Genomic DNA, 22,256 nt, shown 5'->3' with positions numbered 1-22,256 from the left:
GATTAAGAACCACCGATATAAACTGGAAACTATAAAATAAAAAATAAAAATTAAATTTTCCCCGGTGTAAGGGCCCCGCTGAGCTACGATGTGGCAAGTTTTTGTGTTTCAGAAGCGACCCCGGCATCGTCATCATCGTCGTCATCGTCGTCATTATCGTCATCGTCATCATCATCATCGTCGTCATCGTCGTCGTCATCATCATCGTCACCATCGTCGTCATCATCGTCATCATCGTCATTGTCATCGTCATCATCGTCATCATCATTTATAGGGGCAGCCAATGAACTGGATGAACACGTGACTTTGTGACGAGGGTTCTGTGTCGGATGAAACATGGAGAGTTCTGTACTGGGTGCGTGGTCGTGGTTCTATTGGGGTCGTGGTTCTAAGGGGGTCGTGGTTCTATTGGGGTCGTGGTTCTAAGGGGGTCGTGGTTTTAAGGGGGTCGTGGTTCTGTGGGGGTCGTGGTTCTATGGGAGTCGTGGGGCATTGGGGGCGATCTCCACGCTGCCAGCAGTGATTAGGGGCAGTGAAAAGGAGAGCGGTTGGGGTCTGGTGGGGCTCAGCGTCAGGACGAGCGTGGGAGAGCGTCTTGGTGTGTGGGTGAGTGTGTTTGTGTGGGTGAGTGTGTGGGTGAGTGTGTGGGTGAGTGTGTGTGTGGGTGTGTGTGTGGGTGAGTGTGTTTGTGTGTGTTTGTGTATGTGTGTGGGGGTGTGTGGGTGAGTGTGTTTGTGTGTGTTTGTGTGTGTGGGTGAGTGTGTGTGTGGGTGTGTGTGTTTGGGTGAGTGTGTTTGTGTGTGTGTGGGTGAGTGTGTTTGTGTGTGTGGGTGAGTGTGTTTGGGTGTGTTTGTGTGTGTGGGTGAGTGTGTGTTTGTGGGTGTTTGTGTGTGTGTATGTGAGTGTGGGTGAGTGTGTGTGTGTGGGTGAGTGTGTGTGGGTGAGTGTGTTTGTGTGTGTGGGTGAGTGTGTTTGTGAGTGTGTTTGTGTGTGTTTGTGTGTGTGGGTGAGTGTGTGAGTGTGTGTTTGTGGGTGTTTGTGTGTGTGTGTGAGTGTGTTTGTGTGTGTGTGTGTGGGGGTGTGTGGGTGGGTGTGTGAGTGTGTGTGTGTGTGAGTGTGTTTGTGTGTGTGTGTGGGGGTGTGTGGGTGGGTGTGTGAGTGTGTGTGTGGGTGAGTGGGTGTGTGTATGTTAGTGTGTCTGTGGGTGTGTGTGTGTGGGTGTGTGAGTGGGTGTGTGAGTGGGTGTGTGTGTGGGTGTGTGTGGGTGTGTGTGGGTGTGTCAGTGTGTGGGTGTGTGTGGGTGTGTCAGTGTGTGGGTGTGTCAGTGTGTGGGTGTGTGTGTGTGTGGGTGTGTGTGTGTGTGGGTGTGTGTGTGTGGGTGTGTGTGGGTGTGTGGGTGGGTGTGTGAGTGTGTGTGTGGGTGAGTGGGTGTGTGTATGTTAGTGTGTCTGTGGGTGTATGTGTGTGGGTGAGTGTGTGTGGGTGTGTGAGTGGGTGTGTGTGGGTGTGTGGGTGTGTGTGGGTGTGTGGGTGGGTGTGTGAGTGTGTGGGTGAGTGGGTGTGTGTATGTTAGTGTGTCTGTGGGTGTATGTGTGTGGGTGAGTGTGTGTGGGTGTATGTGTGGGTGTGTGAGTGGGTGTGTGAGTGGGGGTGTGTGGGTGGGTGGGTGTGTGGGAGTGTGAGTGGGGGTGTGTGTGGGGGTGTGTGTGGGTGTGTGTGTGTGGGGGGGGGGTGTGTATGTGAGTGGGTGTGTGAGTGTGTTTGTGTGTGAGTGGGTGTGTGTGTGGGTGTGTGTGTGGGTGAGTGGGTGTGTGTATGTGAGTGGGTGTGTCTGTGGGGGTGTGTGGGTGGGTGCGTGTGTGGGAGTGTGTGAGTGTGTGTGTGTGGGTGTGTGTGTGTGGGGGGGGGTGTGTATGTGAGTGGGTGTGTGAGTGTGTTTGTGTGTGTGTGTGTGTGGGTGAGTGGGTGTGTGTATGTGAGTGGGTGTGTCTGTGGGGGTGTGTGGGTGGGTGCGTGTGTGGGAGTGTGGGTGTGTGTGGGTGTGTGTGGGGGTGTGTGTGTGTGGGAGTGTGTGGGTGTGTGAGTGTGTTTTTGGGTGTGTGTGGGGGTGTGAGTGTTTGTGTGTGGGTGGGGGTGTGTGTGTGGAGGGGGGGTGTGGGTGTGTGTGGGAGTGTGGGTGTGTGTGTGTGGGTGTGTGTGAGTAGATAAAGACCCCCCACATAGCTTTAACAGACTGTAGGGGCAAGTTCTGTTAGCGAACACCTATGAAGGACGGAACGGTGCACGAGGGGGTGGGTGGCCAGCACCACGCCCGACCGCCTTTGTCTCTCCAGTGGCGATGTTTACACACTGCACCAAGTACTGATTTGAGGCTGAGTCGACCTAGGGGAGTCCCAGGACCGGTTTAGATAATCGTCACCGGTGTTGGCCGTGAGCGGGAATCGAACTCGGGTCGCCGGGTTCGTAGCGCAGCGTAGCGCTAACCACTACACTACCGCTCCCGACACCCACACACGCACAGACACACACTGACACATGCACAGACACACACAGACACACACTGACACACACATATATACACTGATACACACACAAACACTGACACACACTGACACACACAGACACACAGACACACACACTGACACACGGACACACACACACTGACACACACAGACACACCGACACACAGACACACACACTGACACACACACACTGACACACACTGACACACACTGACACACACTGTATACACACACTGAATCACACACACAGACACACACATACACACACTGACACACTAACACACACTGACACACACACACAGACACACACTGACACACACTGACACACACACTGATACACGCACAGAGACACTCACAGGGACACGCACAGACACACTGACACACACACACTGACACACACACGCGTACACACACACATATATATTTAATTAATTTCGTCCAAAGATGAAATTGTAAGGACCCTGGCGTCTTTCATAAGCAATGGGGCGTGGACCAATGGGAGAAGGGAACGGTTATGATCACCACCACCACCACAACCACCACCACTACCACCACCACCACCACAACCACCACCACTGCCACCACCACCTCCACTGCCACCACCACAATCACTAGCACTGCCAACAACACCACCTTCATCATCACCGCCGCCACCACCACCGACACCACCACCACAACCACCACCACCACAACCACCACAACCACCACCACCACAATCACAATCACTGCCACCAACACCACCTTCATCATCACCGCCGCCACCACCACCGACACCACCACCACAACCACCACCACCACAACCACCACAACCACCACCACCACAATCACAATCACTGCCACCAACACCACCTTCATCATCACCGCCACCACCACCGACACCACCACCACAATCACAACCACTGCCACTACCATAACCACCGCCGCCACCACCGCAACCACCACAACCCCCACCGCCACCACCACAACCGCCACCACCACCGCCACCACCACAACCGCCACCACCACAACCGCCACCACCTCAACCGCCACCACCACCGAAAACCGTCACTACCACCACCACCTCAACCGCCACCATCACCACCACCAAAAACCGTCACTACCACCAGCACCAGCACCACCACCACCTCAACCGCCACCACCACCTCAACCGCCACCACCACCTCAACTGCAACCACCACCACCACCGCCACCACCAACTCAACCGCCACCACCACCACTCCCACCATCACCACCACCTCAACCGCCACCACCACCACCGCCACCACCGCCACCACCAGACGTGGATGTGCATGAACCGTGGCTCTCCGCACCGTGTGAGAGCCCCTGGCCGTTACGTGGGGGGTGGGTTTAAACAAAACAAAAGTTCTGGCGGCTTTATTTGATTATTATTTTAAACCATCGGAGAAACAAAGAGTGTGTGGGGGGGGGGCACACACGTGACCTGGAAACGAAGGGTGCCCCCCCCCTCTCTCGCCCTCTGCGTGTCTGTGTGGTGGGGGTTTGTGCGGTCACCACCACCACCCCCCAAACCCTCGGCTCTGCGGAGTGCGAGCGGCTCTGCGGAGTGCGAGCGAGTTGGATGCGTGGCGTGGAGCCCGCATGGCAGAGGTCGCAAACGAGTTTTGATTCCTTACCCTTACCCGTACCCGGCCGCACCAGGGTCGCAAACGGGTACCCGTACCCAGCCGTACCCGTACCCTACCCGTACCCGGTCGGGTACGGGTAGGGTACGGATATCGGGTACCTGATTGCGACCTCTGGGATGAAGCCATGTTGCAGGCGCGGGTGGGTTGATTCTAGGAACTTGAATTGTGAGAAGAGACAAGACGTTGGGAAATGAGTGACAAACAGTTACTCACCAGTGACTCACGGCCTACCCATACCCGTACCCGGCCGCACCAGGGTTGCAAACGGGTACCCGTAGCCGTACCCGGCCGTGTACGGGTAGCTGGGTATCGGGTAGGGTACGGGTATCGGGTACCCGGTTGCGACCTCTGCCGCATGGCCGGCCACCGCGTGCCTGAACGGAACGGCTCCGGTTTAACAGCAGAGGTCTCACTCCGAATCAGTCGAGCGGCATTATCTTTTCATCGGTTGCTTAACGCTGTGTGGAACCTACCTGGTCTGTCGCTCCGCACGAAGCTTCAGGTCTTCTCGGCCACGGTCATTCCCTCCCTTCTCTACGCTTGCGAAACGTGGACCCCCCTAATGGAGCATCTTCGCCGGTCGGAAACATTTAGGCTGGCCTGCCTACGATCCATCCTGGGTTTAACCAGGCTGGATTGTGTGAGGAGCTCACAAATCCTTGAAAGATCTGGGCAAAGTCCCATCGGTGAGCTCCTCCGGTAGGCAAGGCTGCCTTGGCTGGGTCATGTAGCCCGCATGCCCAGCCACCGCATGCCTAAACAGCTTTTGTTCGGCCGGATCGAGGGGGCTAAACGGGCGCGGCATGGGCTAGAGAAGAGATGGAGTGATGTGGTACAGGAGGACGTGGAGCTGAGTGGACTTGCCGATGACTGGTACCAGCGGTGTCAAGATCGGCCTCTGTGGAGGAGGAGGCTCGTGAAGGACGCTACTGGGCAGTTGGAGGCAGTCGCCCTCCAACAACAACGGAGGGCGGAGGAGCGACGCTCACAACAACGAGCGGAGTGCCGAGTGGATAATGCACAGCAAGTTGGCACAGTAGGGGGCACAGGTGGTGCATCAGCCAGTCATCTCGGTCATCTCAGTCAGTCGACCCGTGGCACCTGGGTCTGACCCGTGACCTGCCAGCGGGCGTTCGACACTTCACGTGGCCTCAACGTGCACCTATCCTGGCACAGTCGCCGTGGTGACGTCACCGCCACTTAGTGGCAAATGGCGATTGTTGTGTGTGGTGCAGCGGTTAGCGCTACGCTGCGCTACGAACCCGGCGACCCGAGTTCGATTCCTGCTCACGGCCAACACCGGTGACGATTATCTGAAACGGGTCTTGGGCCTCCTCTAGGTCCACTCAGCCTTACATGAGTGCGGCGTTAACTCCCTCGCCTGGTCTACAGGAGGTCGTGGGTTCGATTCCGACCCTGACGATGCCTGCTGCTGCTGTATATTTGGAGTTTGCGTGTCTCTCTCATCATCATCACGGTGGCTAGGAGATGTTAACTACCTCGCCTGGTCTACAGGAGGTCGTGGGTTCGACTCCAACCGCTGCTGTATATTTGGAGTTTGCGGTGTCTCTCTCTGTGACCTAGAGGCGACCTTCACTCATTTTCAGAGACATCACCATCATTTATTATAAAAATATATATATATATAAAGATATAGTTTACAAATAAACACTAATTTATTATTCATATATAAATACCCCCCAAAATACCTTTATAAATAAATATAAACCCACAAAAACATATGTATGTACATATTTGAATTAATAAAAAATGATATAAACACATTTATATGTAAATGTGTTTATATATAAATACACATTTTTCAAACGCAACAATGGCGAGGAGCAACCGCCGCTTCTGCGTGAGTGGCCCACGTGGGTCACGTGGTCCAACGTCGACCTGGGCCACGTGGGTGGCACGGCCTTCAACAAGACCCCAGGGGAGAGGGGGGGGGGGCGATTGGCGACACGGAGAGAGGGGGGGGGGGTAGAGAGGGGAGGGGCTGGTGGTGGTGGGAGGGAGAGGGGGATGGGGGGGAGGGGCTGGTGGTAGTTGGGGGGGGGGGCTTGCGGTGGTGAGGGGGATGGGGGGGGTGGTAGTGGGGGGGAGGGGCTGGTGGTAGTGGGGGGGGGCGGTGGTGGAGAGAGGGGGATGGGGGGGATGGGGGGGGGAGGGGCTGGTGGTAGTGGGGGGGGGTGGTGGGGAGAGGGGGATGGGGGAGGAGGGGCTGGTGGTAGTGGGGGGGAGGGGCTGGTGGTAGTGGGGGGGAGGGGCTGGTGGGAGAGGGGGATGGGGGGGCTGGTGATAGTGGAGAGGGAGGGGCTGGTATGGGGGGGCTGGTATGGGGGGGCTGGTGGTGGGGTGGCTGGTGGGGGAGGGGCTGGTGGGGGGGAGAGGGAGGGGCTAATATCCAGGTCAGATTGTTGCGAATAATTTCAAATTTCAAAAAAGGCAAAACAATCAGCAGAACCGCCTCTGCCGCTGCCGCCCCTTGAGGAATCCCAGCGTGGAGTAGGGGAGGGGGTGAGAGATAGGGGGAGAGAGCGGGGAGGAAGGAGGGGGGAGGGAGGGAGAGAGTGGGTGGGGGAGGGAGGGGGGGTGCAGGAGAAAGTGGGGGAGAGCCGTCGGAGGCCGTCGGACTGCAAGAAGGGCTGCGTGCAGAACGAGAGTGACCGAGAGAGTGAGCGAGAGAGTGAGCGAGAGAGTGACCGAGAGAGTGAGCGAGAGAGTGAGCGAGAGAGTGAGCGAGAGAGTGAGCTAGAGGTGGGGGTTTTACATAAAGCAAAGTTTAAAAAAAAATACGAAATGATGAACGAAGCAAAGTGCCGAATACACGAGCATCTTCTTGTTTCCACTGATCGTAAAAAAATAAAAATAAAAAAAGAGATAGGGGGAGAGAGCGGGGAGGAAGGGGAGGGTGGAGGAGAGAGTGGGGAGAGAGATAGGGGGAGATAGATCGGGTCGGAAAGAGACTTTTTTTGACTTTTAAACAACTTTTATTGCCGCCAGCAGCAAAGGCACTGGAGGCGATTTCGATATGAAACACAAAGTCACCAGCCAAACGAATGAAGGAGAGAGAGAGAGTACGGAGAGAGAGGTGGGGGGGGATAGGGGGAGAGAGTTGGGAGGCGCAGAGCGAGAAATATTTTGTTAAATCTTTCATAAAAAATGGGGGAGGGGGGGTGGGTGTTTACATAAAGCAAAGCATTAAAAAAACAGGAAAAAACAACGAAATGATGAACGAAGCAAAGTGCCGACTACACGAGCATCTTTTTGTTTCCTCCGATCGTGAAAGAAAAGAGAGATTGGGGTAGAGAGTTGGGATGGGCTGGTGGTGCTGATGGGGAGAGAGAGACGTGGGGGAGATAGGGGAGAGAGTTGGGAGGTGGTGGTGGGGAGAGGGGGAGAGGCTGGTGGTGCTGATGGAGAGAGAGAGATAGGGGAGAGAGTTGGGGAGTTAGGGGAGAGTTGGCAGGTGGTTGTGGTGGGGAGAGGGGCTGCTGGTGCTGATGGAGAGAGAGAGAGACGTGGGGAGATTGGGGTAGAGAGTTGGGGAGTTAGCGGAGAGAGGTTGGAGGCGGTGGTGGTGCTGATGGAGAGAGAGAGAGACGTGGGGAGGGAGGGGAGATAGGGGAGAGAGTTGGGTGGGTGTGTGTGGGCAAGCCTCTGCTTTGTCCTAAATTCCACCGTGGAATGCGCTTTGTGGTGTCTACCCCCCTTGCCCCTCCCCCCAGCCCTCGATGGGGGTGTGAGGGGGGGAGGCTGTGAGCTGGGAGAGAGGGAAGTTTGAAACGAGTGCTGGTGTTTATCGCCGGTGGAGCGGCGTGCCAAAGATCCCCGTGTCGCTCTCCCTCTCTTGAGAGACGGTGACTAGGAGATGTTGACTACCTCGTTTGGTCTACAGGAGGTCGTGGGTTCGATCCTGACAATGGGGAGATGTTGACTACCTCGCCTGGTCTACAGGAGGTCGTGGGATCGATCCTGACAATGGGGAGATGTTGACTACCTCGCCAGGTCTACAGGAGGTCGTGGGTTCGATCCTGACAATGGGGAGATGTTGACTACCTCGCCTGGTCTACAGGAGGTCGTGGGTTCGATCCTGACAATGGGGAGATGTTAACTACCTCGCCTGGTCGACAGGAGGTCGTGGGTTCGATCCTGACAATGGGGGGATGTTAACTACCTCGCCTGGTCGACAGGAGGTCGTGGGTTCGATCCCGACCCTGATGCCTGCTGCTGCTGTATATTTGGAGTTTATGTCTCTCTCTCATCATCATCACGGTGGCTAGGAGATGTTAACTACCTCGCGTGGTATACAGGTGGTCGTGGGTTCGTGTTTTGACCCTGTCGCCTGCTGCTGTATATGTGGACTTGAGGCCGAGTCGACCTAGGGGAGGACGGGTTCAGATAATCGCCGTTGCTAACTGCTGCGCCACCGCTCCTCCGCCCCCGACGCACGCGGGGAAGAGGAGGAGGGGGGGGACTTGGCCCAGACATCTCGTGGAACCTGTTTGTTGGATGAAAAGAAGAAACTGGGAGAGAGACAGCGATGGAGAGAGAGAGACAGACAGACAGAGAGACAGACAGACAGAGAGACACAGATTGAGTCCCACACAGAGACAGAGAGACACAGAGACACAGAGACAGAGAGAGACAGAGAGAGACAGAGACAGCGACGCACAGAGAGACACACAGAGAGACACACAGAGAGACACACAGAGAGACACACAGAGAGACACACAGAGAGACACACAGAGAGACACAGAGACAGGGAGACACAGAGACAGGGAGACACAGAGACAGGGAGACACAGAGACAGGGAGACACAGAGACAGGGAAACACAGAGAGACACAGAGACACAAAGACAAAGAGACACAGAGACACACAGGGAGACACCACGTGACGCGCGAGTTGGCGGGTTCGTAGCGCTGACCGCTGCACCACCGCTCCGCACAAAGACAAAGATCCCCCGTGTAGCCTTAACAGACTGTTGTGGCAAGTGCTGTTCGCGAGCACCTATGAAGGCCGGCACGGCACACGAGGGGGTGGGTGGCCAGCACCACGCCCGGCCGCCTTTGTCTCCCCAGTGACGATGTTTACTACACACTGCTACACCAGGTACTCATGTTGAGGCTGAGTCGACCTAGGGGAGGCGCAGGACCGGTTCAGATAATCGTCACCGGTGGTGTTGGCCATGAGCGGAAATCGAACTCGGGTCGCCGGGTTCGTAGCAGAGGTCGCAACCGGGTACCCGATACCCGGCCGGGTACGGGTACGGGTAGCCATTTGCGACCCTGGTGCGGCCGGGTACGGGTAGGCCGTGAGTCAGTGGTGAGTCACCGTTTGTCACTCATTTCGGGTAGGGTACGGGTAGGGAACGGGTACCTGTACCCGGCCGGGTACGGGTACCCATTTGCGACCCTGGTGCGGCCGGGTACGGGTAAGGAATCAAAACCCGTTTGCGACCTCTGGTTCGTAGCGCAGATTAGCGCTAACCACTGCGCCACCACTCCCCACCGCACCACACACACGCGCACACACAGACACCCACACACGCGTGCACATTACACGTAACATTATCTCATCACATCTTGACTGCTGAGTGGAGCTAGGGCCGGTCTGGGCTTGGATTGGAGAGCCTGGTTGAAATTTGAATCTGCTTTTGAACAATCTGACGTCTTTTGCCATCATTATCACGTTCGTCGTCATCATCAGTGCCGTGACAATGTCCCCTCTCTCCCTCTCTCTCTCTCTCCCCATACAGGAGTCGAACCTTGAACACTGAGGTTTGCGAGTGAGCGGACGAGTGAGAGGGTGATTTGAGTGAGCAGGTGAATGAGTGAGTGCATGAGTGAGAGAGTGAGTGAGTGTGTGAGTGAGTGGGTGAATAAGTGAGTGAGAAAGTGAGTTGAGCGAGTGAGAAAGTGAGTGAGTGAGCTGGTGAGGAGGTGAATGAATGAGTGAGTGAGCGAGTGAATAAGTGAGTGAGAACGTGAGTGAGTGAGTGTGTGAGTGAGTGAGCGGGTGAATGATTGAGAAAGTAAGCGAGTGGGTGAGTGAATGAGTGAGTGAGCGAGCGAGTGAGCGGGTGAATGAGTGAGTGCACGAGTGAGTGAGGGAGAAAGTGAGTGAGCGTGTGAGCATGTCGGTGAGTGAGTGAGCGAGTAGGTGAACGACTGAATGAGCGAGTGAGAAAGTGAGTGAGTGAGCGAGTGAGAAAGTGAGTGAGTGAGCGAGCGAGCGAGTAGGTGAGCGACTGAGTGAGCGAGTGAGTGAGTGAGCGAGTAGGTGAACGAGTGAGTGAGCGGGTGAATGAGTGAGTGCACGAGTGAGTGAGTGAGTGAGAAAGTGAGCGAGCGTGTGAGCATGTCGGTGAGTGAGTGAGCGAATGAGTGAGTAGGTGAACGACTGAGCGTGCGAGTGAGTGAGCGAGCGAATAGGCGAGCGTTTGGTTTGGGCAACCCCTAGGTCTGCTCGGCCGTCACTAATTGCCCTTCAGTCGAGCGTGCTCGCTAACAGCTGCCTTCGAGGGTGCTTCTGGTCTCACGCGCGTGCCGCAGAAGCAGCAGCAGCAGCCCCACAGAGTGGCACGCCGGTGCGTAGGTGGGTGGGTGCGGGCACGTGTGAGTGTGCCTGGTAAGGTGTGTAGTAAACCTCATCGCCACTGGGGAGACAAAGGCGGCCGGGCGTGGTGCTGGCCACCCACCCACCCCCTCGTGTGCCGTGCCGGCCTTCGTAGGGTGCTACTCGCTAACAGCACTTGCCCCAGCAGTCTGTGCAGGCTATACGGGGGATATTTGTCTTTGTGTGTGTGTGGGTGAGTGGGTAGGTGAGTGGGTGAGTAGGTGGGTGTGTGTGTGGGTGAGTGGGTGGGTGAGTGTGTGGGTGAGTGGGTGGGTGAGTGTGTGGGTGAGTGTGTGAGGTGAGTGTGTGGGTGAGTGTGTGAGGTGAGTGTGTGAGTGGGTGGGTGGGTGAGTGTGTGGGTGAGTGGGTGAGTGGGTGGGTGAGTGGGTGGGTGAGTGTATGTGTGGGTGAGTGTGTGGGTGAGTGTGTGAGTGAGTGAGTGAGTGGGTGGGTGAGTGCATGGGTGGGTGCATGTGTGGGTGGCCCTGTGTGTGTGTGGGGAGCGGTGGTGCAGCAGTTAGCGCTACGCTGCGCTACAAACCCAGCGACAACCCGAGTTCGATTCCCGCTCACGGCCAACACCGGTGACGATTATCTGAACTGGTCCTGGGCCTCTCCTAGGTCGACTCAGCCTCGAATGAGTGCCTGGTGTGGTGTGTAGTAAACATCGCCACTGGGGAGACAAAGGCGGCCGGGCGTGGTGCTGGCCACCCACCTCCTCGTGTGCCGTGCCGGCCTTCGTAGGTGCTCGCTAACAGCACTTGCCCCTACAGTCCGTTAAGGCTACATGGGGGATGTTTGTCTTTGTTGTGGTGTGTGTGTGTGTGTCCGCATGCGCGCGCACATTTTTGTGTAGGAGTGTTGTGTGTGTGCGTGTCTTGTGTGCCGACGTGGTTGTGTGCGAGGTGGATTGCGAGCGAGCGGGGAGCGGTGGCGCAACGGTTAGCGCCGTCAGTGGAGTCCACAGTAGGGTGACCTCCCACGGAGGACTGTTGTTGTTGTTGTCTTGGTGTGGCCTGGGAGTGTTGTTGTTGTTGTCTGGGACTGTTGTTGTTGTTGTCTTGGTGTGGTCTGGGACTGTTGTTGTTGTTGTTGTCTTGGTGTGGTCTGGGACTGTTGTTGTGTGAGTCTATGTCTCTCTGTGTGAGTCTATGGGTCTCTCTGAGTCTGTGTCTCTCTGTGTGAGTCTATGGATCTCTGTGTGAGTCTATGGATCTCTGTGTGAGTCTATGGGTCTCTGTGTGAGTCTATGTCTCTCTGTGTGAGTCTATGTCTCTCTGTGTGAGTCTGTCTCTCTGTGTGAGTCTATGGGTCTCTGTGTGTGTCTATGTCTCTCTGTGTGAGTCTGTCTCTCTGTGTGAGTCTGTCTCTCTGTGTGAGTCTATGGGTCTCTGTGTGAGTCTATGGGTCTCTGTGTGAGTCTATGTCTCTCTGTGTGAGTCTGTCTCTCTGTGTGAGTCTGTCTCTCTGTGTGAGTCTATGGGTCTCTGTGTGAGTCTATGGGTCTCTGTGTGAGTCTATGTCTCTCTGTGTGAGTCTATGTCTCTCTGTGTGAGTCTGTCTCTCTGTGTGAGTCTATGGGTCTCTGTGTGAGTCTATGGGTCTCTGTGTGAGTCTATGTGTCTCTGTGTGTGTCTATGTGTCTCTGTGTGAGTCTATGTCTCTCTGTGTGTGTCTATGGGTCTCTGTGTGAGTCTGTCTCTCTGTGTGAGTCTATGTCTCTCTGTGTGAGTCTGTCTCTCTGTGTATGTCTATGGGTCTCTGTGTGAGTCTGTCTCTCTGTGTGAGTCTATGGGTCTCTGTGTGAGTCTATGTCTCTCTGTGTGTGTCTATGTGTCTCTGTGTGAGTCTGTCTCTCTGTGTGAGTCTATGGGTCTCTGTGTGAGTCTGTCTCTCTGTGTGAGTCTATGTCTCTCTGTGTGAGTCTGTCTCTCTGTGTATGTCTATGTCTCTCTGTGTGAGTCTGTCTCTCTGTGTGAGTCTATGGGTCTCTGTGTGAGTCTATGTCTCTCTGTGTGAGTCTATGTCTCTCTGTGTGAGTCTGTCTCTCTGTGTATGTCTATGGGTCTCTGTGTGAGTCTATGGGTCACTCGCAAGCCGCGAGTGACCCGGCTTGAAACCACAAACCTGTCTCACCCCACTTGTCTGCCCGCCCGCCTGCTCGTGTCGGTGCTAGCGGCGGTGGCGTCACCCCGTTACGTCTCTCTTGTGTCTCTCTCCCTCGCCCCCCACGTCTCGCAACGACCCCCTCATTTATTCATGGGCAGATTGTCTCTCAAGGCCACGTTGTCCACGCCGAGGCACGGGCAAAGGTCCCCTGTACAGCCACCTTTACTTTTATATCGGGGCAAGTGCAGCCCGCGGACGGCGTTGAAGGCCGCACCGGGCGCTCGTTTGAGGCCGAGTCGACCTAGGCGAGGTCCGGGACCGCTTCAGATAATCGTCGCCGGCGTTGGTGGCCGTGAGCGGGAATAGAACTCGACCTTCCCGGCGTCCCGCGACCCTCGCCGCGACCCTTGACCCCCGCCGTGACCTTCGACCCTCACCGCGACCTTCGACCCTCGCCACGACCCTCGCCACGACCCTCGCCACGACCCTCGACCCTCGCCGCAACCTTCGACCCTCGCCGCAACCTTCGACCCTCGCCGTGACCCTCTACCCCGACGACCTCCGTAGGCGTGGGAGGGGGGGGACTTCTTAGCCGCGCGATCATCTCACCAAGCCCGTCGACGAGAGCGCAGTTGGGAGCAGCACCCCCCCTCCCCCCTCCCCCCCTCCCCTCCCCCCCGCCCCCCCCGCCCCCCCTCCCCCCCCCGCCCCCCTCCCCCCACCCCCCCAGCCCCCCCCCCCCGGGCTAAAAGGTCCACGGGAGAACCCCAGGGGGGTCGTCAGCGATTGAGTCCGAGGGCTCTTGGCGCGTGTTTGGAGGGGGAGGGGAGTGGGTGAGTGCACCGCAGGTTTGCCCCTTTGGTGAGCGAGAGTGCGCGATGGTAGAGGAGTGAGCCATCGAGAGGAGTGATTGATTGAGAGGAGTGATTGAGAGGAGTGTTCGATCGAGAGCGGAGGGGGGGGGGGGGGGGAGCGGTGGCGCAGCGGTTAGCGCTGCAAACCCCCGCCACACGCGTCTCTGTCTGAGTGTCTGTCTGTCTGTCTGTCCGTCTGTCTGTCCGTCTGTGTGTCAGTGTGTGTCTGTCCGTCTGTGTCTGTGTGTGTCTGTGTGTGTGTCTGAGTGTGTTGGGGAGCGGTAGTGTAGCGGTTATCGCGCTGCGCTATGAACCTGGCGACACGGGTTCGATTCCCGCTCATGGCCAACACGACCGGTGACAATTATCTGAACCGGTCCTGGGCCTCCCCTAGGTCGACTCAGAATGTTTTTATTTTTTATTATTTTATTACTTCCCTTCTACGTGACTTTACCAAAAGAACCAAGAAGATAAACCAATACACTTTTCGAAATCGCCAAAATAAAGCCGTCTTTCCTAATGTGCTGAGGCTGAGTCGACCTAGGGGAAGTCCATGACGCCGGTTTCAATGAACCGTCACCCGGCGGCGGTGAGCGTGAGCGGGCCACGCGGGGTGGTGGTGACGGCGTGGGGGGGGGTCTTCATTTGTCCCTGTCTGCGTGCGCGCGCAGGGAGGGTGTCGCTGCACCTCCAGGCCTCTCTGCTCATCGACCCGGTGCGCTCCGACGACGAGGGTTGGTACGAGTGCCGGGTTTTGCTGCTGGGCCGGCAGTACAACTCGTTCAGCAACGGGACCTGGGTCCGACTCTACGTCGTCTGTGAGACCACGCCGCACGCTGCACGCACGCACAAAACACAGAGACAGACAGAGAGACACAGAGAGGCAGGGAGACAGACACAGAGAGACAGAGACACAGGGAGAAACAGGGAGACACAGGGAGACACAGAGACACAGAGAGACAGAGAGAGACAGAGAGAGACAGAGAGAGACACAGAGAGACATAGAGAGACACAGAGAAACAGGGAGACAGAGAGAGACAGAGACACAGAGACACAGAGAGACAGACACAGAGACACAGAGAGACACAGGGAGACAGGGAGACACGGAGAGACAGAGAGAGACAGAGACACACACAGAGACACACAGAGACAGACACAGAGAGACAGACACAGAGACAGGGAGACACCACGTGACGTGCGAGTCGGCGGGTTCGTAGCGCTGACCGCTACACCACCGCTCCGCACACACAAAGACAAAGATCCCCCGTGTAGCCTTAACAGACTGTAGGGGCAAGTGCTGTTAGCGTAGCATCTACGAAGGCCGGAACGCTACACGATGTTTACTACACACCGCACCAGGTACTCATTTCAGGCTGAGTCGACCTAGGGGAGGCCCAGGACCAGTGCAGATAATCGTCACCGGTGTTGGCCGTGAGTAGGAATCGAACCCGGGTCGCCGGGTCTTCGAGGTCAGAGGTCGCAAACGGGTTTTGATTCTTTACCCGTACCCGGCCGCACCACGGTCGCAAGCGGGTACCCGTACCTGGCCGTACCCGTACCGCCGGGTACCTGATTGCGACCTCTGGGATGAAGCCATGTTGCAGGCGCGGGTGGGTTGATTCTAGGAACTTGAATTGTGAGAAGAGACAAGACGTTGGGAAATGAGTGACAAACGGTGACTCACCAGTGACTCACGGCCTACCCGTACCCGGCCGCACCAGGGTCGCAAACGGGTAGCCGGGTATCGGGTAGGGTACGGGTATCGGGTACCCGGTTGCGACCTCTGGTCTTCGTGGAGTTGTCGAAGGCTCCCCGCTGCTGCCAGGAGCTCACGTGACAGACCCCTGCAGGTGCCACGAGTTGACCGACTGAGATGAGCGGCAGATGCACCACCACTGCCCCCTGCTGTGCCAACCCGCTGCGTTTTAGCCGCCCGGACGCTCCAAGCTCGTTGCTGTGAGCGTCGCTCCTCCGCCCTCCGTTGTCGTCGCTAGAGGGCGACTGCCTCCACCCGCGCACAAAGACAAAGATCCCCCGCGTGGCCTTAACAGATGACTGGCTGATGCACCACCTGTGCCCCCTACTCTGCACACTTGGCACAGTTGGCACACTCACATACACACACACTCACACACACTCACACACTCACCCATACACACACTCACACACACTCACACATACACACACACTCACCCATACACACGCACTCACCCATACACACGCACTCACCCATACACACACACTCACCCATTCCCACACACTCACACACACTCACATACACTCACCCATACACACGCACTCACCCATACACACTCACACACACTCACACACTCACACACACTCACCCATACACACACTCACATATACATATACACACACACTCACCCATACACACGCACTCACCCATACACACACACTCACCCATACACACACACTCACACACACTCACATACACACACACTCACATACACTCACACACTCACATACACACACACTCACATACACACACACTCATATACACTCACACACTCACACACACTCACACACACTCACCCATACACACACACTCACACACACTCACATACACACACACTCACATACACTCACCCATACACACGCACTCACCCATACACACACACTCACTCACACACTCATATACACTCACACACTCACACACACTCTCACACACACTCACACACTCACCCATACACACACACTCACATACACTCACCCATACACACGCACTCACCCATACACACGCACTCACCCATACACACGCACTCACCCATACACACACTCACACACACTCACACACTCACACACACTCACACATACACACACCGCTCCCCACCACACATACATCACGCACGTAAACACCGCACACACACGCACACACAGTGACACGTGCGTGTGTGTGTGTCTGCGTGCGTCTCTCCCCGACAGCCCCCCCACGGTGGGAGGAGACGCCCCCCGAGGTGGTGGAGGTGGAGGTGGGGGCCCCCCTCCGTGTGCGCTGCTCGGCACACGCGGCGCCCCCCGCCACCGTGGCGTGGAGGAAGGGGGGGGCCCCCCTACGCAACGGCTCCCTCTACACGGTGACGCACGCACCGCCGCCACACGCGTCTCTGTCTGAGTGTCAGTGTGTGTGTGTGTATGTGTCTGTGTGTGTGTCTGTCCGTCTGTGTGTGTGTCTGTGTGTGTCTGTGTGTGTGTCTGTCCGTCTGTGTGTGTGTGTCTGTGTTTATCCGTCTGTCTGTGTGTCTGTCTGTGTGTGTGTCTGTCCGTCTGTCTGTCTGTCCATCTGTGTGTGTGTGTCAGTGTGTGTCTGTCTGTCAGTGTGTGTCTGTCTGTGTGTGTGTCTGTCTGTGTTTGTGTCTGTCTGTCTGTCCGTCCGTCCGTGTGTGTGGGGAGTGGTGGTGCAGCGGTTAGCGCTACGCTGCGCTACGAACCCGGCGACCCGGAGTTCGATTCCCGCTCACGGCCACCAACACCACTGGTGACGATTATCTGAACCGGTCCCAGACCTCCCCTAGGTCGACTCGGCCTCAAATGAGTGTACCTGGTGCGGTGTGTAAACATTGCCACCGGGGGAGACAAAGGCGGTCGGGCGTGGTGCTGGCCACCACAATCACCTCGTGTGCCGTGCCGGCCTTCGTAGGTGCTGCTTCGCAAACGGCCACTTGCCCCAGCAGTCTGTGAAGGCTACACGGGCGCGGGGACCTTTGTCTGTGTGTGTGTGTCGCAGAGGTCGCAATCGGGTACCCGATACCCGTACCCTACCCGATACCCGGCTACCCGTACCCGCCCGGGTACGGGTAGGCCGTGAGTCACTGGTGAGTAACCGTTTGTCACTCATTTCCCAACGTCTTGTCTCTTCTCACAATTCAAGTTCCTAGAATCAACCCACCCGCGCCTGCAACATGGCTTCATCCCAGAGGTCGCAATCAGGTACCCAGCCGGGTATGGGTACGGGTACCCGTTGGAGACACTGGTGCGGCCGGGTACGGGTAAGGAATAAAAACGCGTTTGCGACCTCTGGTGTGTGGCAGGTCTTGGCGGAGGAGCTGATCGTGGAGGAGGTTCAGCCGGACTGCGCCGGCGTCTTCAGCTGCTCGGCCACAAGCAGCCACGGCTCCATCGCTCACACGTTCCGCCTCGTCGTCAGAGGTGCGTGTGTGTGTGTGCGTGTGTGGTTGTGTGGGTGTGCGTGTGTGTGCGTGTGGATGTGCATGTGGGTGTGCGTGTGTGTGCGTGTGTGCGCGCGTGTGTGGGTGTGCGTGTGTGAGTGCGTGTGTGCGTGCGTGGGTGCGTGCGTGGGTGCGCATGTGTGTGTGTGCGCGCGTGTGTGTGTGCGCTTGTGTGTGCGCGTCTGTGTGCGCGTCTGTGTGTGCGTGCGGGGCTGGTCACCCCGTGGTGCCCTTATAAAACTCAACGTTTAACCTACTCACGCCGGCTTGTGCCGCCCTCACAGTCGGCCATATTTGCGGAATACACCACGCCGCCGTTGACCCTGCAGGCCATTGACCGAGCAACCCAACGTTCCTACCAGCTCCCTCCGCAGGAATGTGTTATGTTTGCATTCCGACCGCAGGTATTGTGGTCAATGCAAACATGACTCCTTGTAAAAAAAGGTGTCAGTTTTGTTGGCAGATAAAAGGGTAAAAAAACCAATTTGTCATAATTTTTAAATCTTTTTTTGTGTCTCTCCCAGCTCCGCCGTCATTCTCGGTCGCTCCGGGCAACTTGACGGTCGCCGCTGGCGACGACGCCCTGCTGCGTTGCCGCGCCGACGGTTACCCGGGCAACGTGAGCCATGCGTGGCTCCGCGACGGGGTGCCCCTCGCACGCTCCGGGTAGCCGCGAGCAGCGCACCACCATGTGGCGGGGCGGGGGCGGCGGGGGGGGGCATCGCCTTGACCGCCGTTGACGATGTTGATGGTGGCGATGATGATGTTGATGGTGACGATGATGATGACGATGTTGATGGTGGCGATGATGATGTCGATGATAATGATGTCGATGATGATGGCGATGTCGATGATATCGATGATGACGATGATATCGATGATGATGACGATGTCGATGATGACGATGTCGATGACGATGATGATGGCGATGATGATGATAATCATGATGTCGATGATGATGATGATGTCGATGATCTCGATGATGATCTCGATGATGTCGGTGATGTCGATGATCACGATGATGTCGGTGATGATGATGATGATGTCGTCGATGTCGCCTCGCGCAGCTCCCTGGCTGCCCGCGCCCGTCTCCTCGGCAACGGCTCCCTCCTCATCACTCACACCGCCCCGGAGGATGCTGGGAAGTTCACCTGCGAGGCGACCAATGGCGTGGGGGCACCCGTGCGAGGCCACGCCCACCTCCGCGTCACCCGTGAGCCCAGCGCAGCGCAGCCACCATCCTCCATCCACTGCTGGATGAGACTTGCATTTGAGGCCTACTTTGAGTGACAATACTTCTACTTGTCCGTGGGTTCTCTTGTGTGAGTCTGTGTGAGTCTGTGGGTCTCTGGGTGAGTCTATGGGTCTCTGAGTCTATGGGTCTCTGTGTGAGTCTATGGGTCTCTGTGTGAGTCTAAGGGTCTAGCATCTATGGGACTCTGTGTGAGTCTGTGGGTCTCTGTGTGAGTCTGTGGGTCTCTGTGTGAGTCGGTCGGTCTAGAATCTGTGGGTCTCTGTGCGAGTCTATGGATCTCTGTGTGAGTCTATGGGTCTCTGTATGAGTCTGTGGGTCTCTGTGTGAGTCTGTGGGTTCTGTGTAAGTTTATGAGTCTATGTGTGAGTCTATGGGTGTCTGCGAGTCTATGGGTCTCTGTTTGAGTCTATGGGTCTCTGTGTGAGCTTATGGGTCTCTGTGTGAGTCTATGGGCGTGGCTGTATGGTCGTGAAATTCTACATGTTAAGCCCACATTTACTCTTGCGAAATCCTCATGTCCTCTCCCTCCCTCCTCCCTCCCCCACCCCCCACCACTCCCTGGACATCTGTGCCAAAGAGCTTCGCAGCCCCTCGGATTTCTCCTGGATAAATAAAAGACTCTAAATTCTGGTGATATCCGACCGCCCCCCCGCAGACCCCGCCCGCGTTGTCAACATGCCCCGGGACGTCTTCCTGCCCCGCGGCATGATGGGACGCATCGGTTGCCACGCCGACGGGGACCCACCACCCACCCACTTCAACTGGACCAAGGACGGGCAGCCCATGGTGCTGCCCGATAGGGTGAGGGCACGTCACATGACCCCGTCGGTGCTGCCCGATAGGGTGAGGGCACGTCACATGACCCCGTCGGTGCTGCCCGATAGGGTGAGGGCACGTCACATGACCCCGTCGGTGCTGCCCGATAGGGTGAGGGCACATCACGTGACCCCGTCGGTGCTGCCTGCCGCCCGCGTGGTTCGTGAGCGACGCGGATGTCCTGTCCCCCGGCCACGCTAACGTGGAATGCGCGTGTCGCAGGAGCGCGGGGCGCAGCTGCAGGCGGACGGCTCGCTGCTCGTGTGGTTCGTGAGCGACCTGGCGGCGGGGGTCTACAGCTGCACCGCCCACAACCTCCTGGGCTCCAGCGGGGCCTCCCCCCCCACCCTGGTCCACGTCAAGGTCAGCCGGGAGGGGGTCACCCTGGCCGGCAGGGGGTCACCGTTCAAAAAAATTAAAAAGTGAATTTATTTGGTATAGCCCTGTGAGCCGTTCGGCTCTTGAATCGGGTGCAACCGCAACAAACAAAAACATGAACAAGGAAACATCTTAAAGTGAATATGTGACTAAGTGCAAACTGAAAATCCAAGAAAAGACAGCAAAATAGTGCAGAAAAAATCACCGTACACCAACACTGTGTGCAAAAATCCCAGTCGGCCTTCATAGGTGCTCGCTAACAGCACTTGCCCCTACAGTCTGTCAAGGCTATACGGGGGATCTTTGTCTTTATCTTTGTGCGTGTGTGCGTGCGTGTGTGTGCGTGTATGCATGTCGTCCGTCCCGCAGGACCCGCCTGTGTTTGTGGAGGTGCCGGAGTCGCGCTACGTCCAGGAGGTCGGCCGTGAGCTCCGGCTGCCCTGCTCGGCGCGGGGAGACCCCACGCCCCTCGTCTCCTGGAGCAAGGTAAACGCAGCGCGGGAGGAGGAGGTGGAGGAGGTGGTGGTGGAGGTGGTGGAGGAGGAGGTGGTGGTGCCCACGCTTACCCACGTTCACTCTCGCCGTGGTGCTGGTTCTGCCACCGCGTGCCAAATACGATGCCCACCGCATTCACCAATAGCGTACTGAGGCCTCAGGCTCCTCCTACCAGCCCCAGTCCCTCCCATCAACCCTTCGCCCGGCTCTGTGTACGAAGCAGGGATTGCGACGATCCCCCAGGGATTGCGACGATCCCCCTGGGATTGCGATGATCCTCCAGGGATTGCGACGATCCCGCGGGGGGAGGGGGGGGTGGTCGCTCCATCGGGGTCCTCCACGGCGCCAAGTTCGATTCCAGAACGCGGCCATCTTCGGCTGCCGATCATTTAGACCCGTCTCTCCTCACCTTGCAGATCTCCTCCTCCTCGTCCTCCTCCTCGTCCTCCTCGTCGTCGTCATCGGAGCAACAGCCCGAGTCTGGGCCGGCCTCCTCGTGGACGCTGGCCGACGGTGCACTGCTCCTGGCACCCGTGCGGCGGGAGCACCACGGAGAGTGGCGGTGCCGTGCCGCCAGCCCCGTGGCCGTCATCGCCGCCCACTCCTTCGTCGTCGTCACGGGTAACGCTCCGTGCGGCTGGGAGATGTTGACTACCTCGCCTGGTCTACAGGAGGTCGTGGGATCGATCCTGACAATGGGGAGATGTTGACTACCTCGCCTGGTCTACAGGAGGTCGTGGGATCGATCCTGACAATGGGGAGATATTGACTACCTCGCCTGGTCTGCAGGAGGTCGTGGGTTCGATCCCGACCCTGACGCCTGCTGCTGTATATTTAGAGTTTGTGTGTCTCTCTCATCACGATCATCATCATCACGGTGGCTTGGAGATGAAAACAATTGTTTAGTCCTCCACAGCATTGCTGACCCATGTATGGTGCACCGTGCGTGTCTGTGGCATGGTGTTTCCATCCCGGCCTTCGTAGGTCCTTGCTAGCAGCACTTGCCCCAGCGGCCTGCTGAAGGCTACACGGGGGATCGTTGTCTTTGTGTGTGCGCGCTAACAGCACTTGCCCCAACGGCCTGCTGAAGGCTACACGGGGGATCTGTCTTTGTGTGCGTATGGCAGGAACCCCTCCGCACGCCGTGACCAACGTCAGCGTCACCACCACGGCCTGCACCGCCAACGTCTCCTGGGGCGCCGGCTTTGACGGCGGCGCAGCTCAGAGCTACTCCGTGTGGTGCGGCACGCGGCGGGGCGGGGGAGATGGTGGTGGTGGTGGTGATGATGGTGGTGGTGGTGGTGATGATGGTGGTGGTGATGATGATGGTGGTGGTGATGATGGTGGTGATGATGGTGGTGATGATGGT

General features: G+C 57.2%; 1 protein-coding gene across 1 annotated transcript in view; it reads left to right on the top strand.

The window, feature by feature from the left end:
• Nucleotides 1-22,256, top strand: part of LOC144952042 (uncharacterized) — a 58,504-nt gene that overhangs the window by 23,323 nt on the left and 12,925 nt on the right. Inside the window, exons 4-13 of the mRNA XM_078882433.1 lie at nt 14,428-14,574; nt 16,700-16,851; nt 17,806-17,923; nt 18,468-18,609; nt 19,011-19,156; nt 19,854-19,999; nt 20,237-20,377; nt 20,762-20,878; nt 21,304-21,508; nt 22,015-22,126. Coding sequence (XP_078738559.1) covers nt 14,428-14,574; nt 16,700-16,851; nt 17,806-17,923; nt 18,468-18,609; nt 19,011-19,156; nt 19,854-19,999; nt 20,237-20,377; nt 20,762-20,878; nt 21,304-21,508; nt 22,015-22,126 — 1,426 coding nt within the window. The remainder of the gene's footprint in view (nt 1-14,427; nt 14,575-16,699; nt 16,852-17,805; nt 17,924-18,467; nt 18,610-19,010; nt 19,157-19,853; nt 20,000-20,236; nt 20,378-20,761; nt 20,879-21,303; nt 21,509-22,014; nt 22,127-22,256) is intronic.

This window comes from Lampetra fluviatilis, chromosome 65 (assembly GCF_964198595.1).
Source record: "Lampetra fluviatilis chromosome 65, kcLamFluv1.1, whole genome shotgun sequence".
Taxonomy (NCBI): domain Eukaryota; kingdom Metazoa; phylum Chordata; class Hyperoartia; order Petromyzontiformes; family Petromyzontidae; genus Lampetra; species Lampetra fluviatilis.
Note: the sequence above shows the minus strand (reverse complement) of the source record. Positions and strands in the feature narration are given on the sequence as shown.